Source organism: Buceros rhinoceros, unplaced genomic scaffold (assembly GCF_000710305.1).
Source record: "Buceros rhinoceros silvestris isolate BGI_N320 unplaced genomic scaffold, ASM71030v1 scaffold803, whole genome shotgun sequence".
Classification (NCBI taxonomy): domain Eukaryota; kingdom Metazoa; phylum Chordata; class Aves; order Bucerotiformes; family Bucerotidae; genus Buceros; species Buceros rhinoceros.
The window spans coordinates 23734-27183 of NW_010402780.1; the positions used below are offsets into that span (position 1 = coordinate 23734).

General features: G+C 39.8%; 1 protein-coding gene across 1 annotated transcript; it reads right to left on the minus strand.

Moving 5' to 3' along the window:
• Positions 1–775: 775 nt before the first annotated feature.
• On the minus strand, positions 776–2483 carry TMEM252 (transmembrane protein 252). The gene is made up of 2 exons (XM_010132723.1): positions 2206–2483; positions 776–1130 (listed from the first exon to the last, which is right to left on the minus strand). Exons 1-2 carry the CDS (start codon positions 2481–2483, stop codon positions 776–778), a joined length of 633 nt encoding a protein of 210 aa, XP_010131025.1.
• Positions 2484–3450: the final 967 nt, after the last annotated feature.

The window sequence follows — 3450 nt, forward strand, 5'->3', positions numbered from 1 at the left end:
AGCGGAAGCAACTGCTTTTAGGGACAGCCCAGAGGAATGAGAGAATGTTTTTGCTCCTGCAATAGCTGGTTCCTTCTGAGGAGCTGTGGGCATAACCTGGAGCATTGGTTTAGCAGCTAGGAAGTATATTAAGTGTATTGTTTTGTGTGCTCATTCTGAATCATGGGCTCCTGTATCATATAAACAAATACAAGGCATTTGTTTTAAATATAAAATTTATTCATTAATTCAACAGTAGAATACCAGCTATTGGTACCCCAAAATAGTGACTTGAAGGGCATGTAATACAAAAATAATCAGTTGCAACAAATAATTTACAATTTCCAAACAAAGGCTCAGTTAATAGGTTTCCCAAGTCAGCTAATGCTACAGAACCACAAATGAGGACTTTCAGATGAAACTCCTTGTAAGGCCCAAGACATTTAAGACTGATAACAGCATGATACTTCATTTGTCTTGTAGCATTAAGAAACTTCTGTTGCCAGTGATGCGAGTTTTTATGAGATACAGCCTGATTGTGTCCATCTCTATAGAGATACATTCTGCTTTGAAATACTGAGCACCTTTATATATATCCCCTGTGTAACTCCACTCACACAAACGGTCAGTGCTTCTCCTGGGCAGTTTTGCCTCAAGTGGTGTACTATTAGGGGTCACTAACACAGGTCTTCTTCCAGTTTTCCCCACTTCACAGGTGCAGGGTTGTACTGCCAAGGGTTAGGGCTGGGCTGGCCACTAGACGAATGAAAGATGTTCTCTATTAAATCAGGATGTTTTACCCATGGCCTGTCTCAGATGTTCTGACAAGCGTTGCTCTTTCTGAGGTCCCCTGGCAGTATGCTTCCTGTTGGGAACTTTTCTTGTTAGATGGATGAGAGTTTGACTCCATTCTGGGGTCTGAGTCTTGGTCACCTGTTTGCTGCTCCTGTAGCTGCTCCACAGGTAATTCGTATGGTGGTGGGTGTTCCTGCTTGTTAGTTTCGCTGATGAACTCTGTGCTGCTTTTGCTATATGGAGGTGGAGGCATATTGATGTCTCCTCGCTCTTTCAGTGTGGAAAAAAATGGCAGTGGGGAGGTCTGTTTTTCAGGATCTGTGCTGTCTTCATAGGAGGGGGGGTAGAAATCAGGCCTGAGAAAAAGCAAAACAAAAAGAAACACATCATGGTAAAATGTGATTTATCTCTGAGAGCTTGGTTAGATGCTTTGTCTGTAATGTTTCCAAAGTTTAGATGAGACTGAAACTAAATGGAAAACCAAGTAGGTTTAGATCAATGGAATATATTAATATAAACTAGCTGACATAGCTGGGATCATTACCTGTGTCATTCTGCTTAATGTTTTATTAGAACATAGCATTCAAAAAGGATGAGCCTTCCGCGTGAGTTCCCACACATGGCATGCAAACACTCATGCAGTGTATCTCATCAACTGCCCAAGAAAAGTTTGATTTTGAAGAAGAAAGAGATCACTGTCTGAAGTAGGTTAAATTAACAAGTTATTTATTGTTACAATAATAATTTTTATCCACAGTATTAAAATATATTTTGCGTGTTTCTGCTTATCTAACCAAAATTTGCTGAATGTTGTTTTTATAGAGCTTTTAGAGCTCCCATTGTCGATGTTTCGTGTGCGGTTTCCACAACAGTCCAGGAAAAGCAATTTGTATCCAGCGACCCTGCCAAAGACTTTTGTCAGGCCTAGTGCCAGTCGGTTTGAGAAACATTCTCTCTAGAAGATTCAGACTTCACTTAGAAATAGTGAGGACAGTTACACAAGAAAATGTTAGCAGGGTCCGTAACAGGAGCTGACTCAGTGGTAACAAGTAATATGAGCACATATCCCACAGCAGCACATCAGGATTTTTCTGTTGGGACGGAACTAATAATGCTTCCACAGGAACTCCATGAAGTCAGCAGAACTGCACCTCCCCCTCCATGCATGGTTTTGGACCGCTCTTTGCAGCCTGCCGTATTTCCTGTAGTACACCTTACCTTATGTGTTTTTTGTACAGGTTGCTGTTTGCATATTGTTGCTTGCTCTAGCAAATCATATTTCAGACTACAGTTCTCTCCACAGAAATATATTAAAATGGTGACATAGTTTTTATTTTGTAAAAAGCTGGTATTGTTTCTTTCCGCTCACAGTATGTTTACAAAACAGCTTCCCTCCTTCCCCGATCACGAGCAGCAGTCTGCAACACATACCTGTCTATGGTACTGACACGTAGCTCTCTGCGGTTGAGATTTTGCATGAAGATGCTGCTGCGACCCCTGTGTTTCAAGACTTCATGGGAAGTGCTCCAGAAAATGCCGGTCACAAGGAGAAAGAACCCCAAACCTAATAGGCAATAAAACACCAGCTTGTTATTTCCACATCTGCATGTGGAGGTAGTTGTAGAAATGCAAAGGGCTCCCAGACAAATAGTGGAGAAACCAAGTAAGAGCATAAAAAGACGGATGAAGGTAAAAACTCCTTTTGGCATCTTTTCCAGCAGACACAGCACTTGGTACCTGTCTGCTGATTGTTTGCTGGATATTTCATCTGTGCTTGTCATCTTCATGCACTGGCATTTTATACACCTCAGGATCAACTGGCCTTTGGACAATTAAGAGAAACAGACAGTTAAGACACTCATTAACTCTTCGAGATATTCATAATCTCTTTTGAGATTAATTTGTAATCCTAAACCTACTTTAGGGAAGGAAGTAGGAACTTCCAGCAGCATTCCTTTGCCACTGTAGTCTCTGGAGAGCATACTGAACTTCTGCACTCATTGCATGTTAGAACTTACAATGGCTTACACACTTGGTTAGTTTATGAATGAGACCTGTATTTGTTTGTCTTTTAAAAAACCAACAAACAATAAAAACATTATTCATAACTGCCTGCTAAAAGTTTGAAGGGAAAATAGACTTCTTTCTTAATCACACGTTTTCATCTTTCGTGCGATTTTGTTCTCCTTTTGTCTTTTACACGTTATCCATCTGCCTTAATATTTTTAATAGTTCTTTGAAAAATGGTAATTTTCTAGCTTCCAATATGGTAGTCAATTAATTTAGTATATAAAATGAAAGAAATAAAAAATGCATATGTCAAAAAAGGACGCAGACATACAAGAAATCTCCTTCTTTGCCTGCGGGTTCAATTGTATCTGATTCCTTTACTGTTACTCTCTTCTCTCTTCCAGCAATTTCTGTGGATGGATTTTCAAAAGGATCAGTGCTCAAAGCCATTCAGGAACACCTGTATGCAGTTCTCCAAATATATTTAGACATTTGAAATTCAGAGGTAGCAAGGCCTACAGATTTTAGGTCTGAATATTGCTACCTCTAATGCAAAAATCAATCTTTAGAATTAGTCTGTGGATTTTCTCTTGGAGAGTATACCCACTAGTTTTTGACAGGGGCATAGTGAAGTCCGTAATCAGAACTTGACTTTTCTGTTAATGC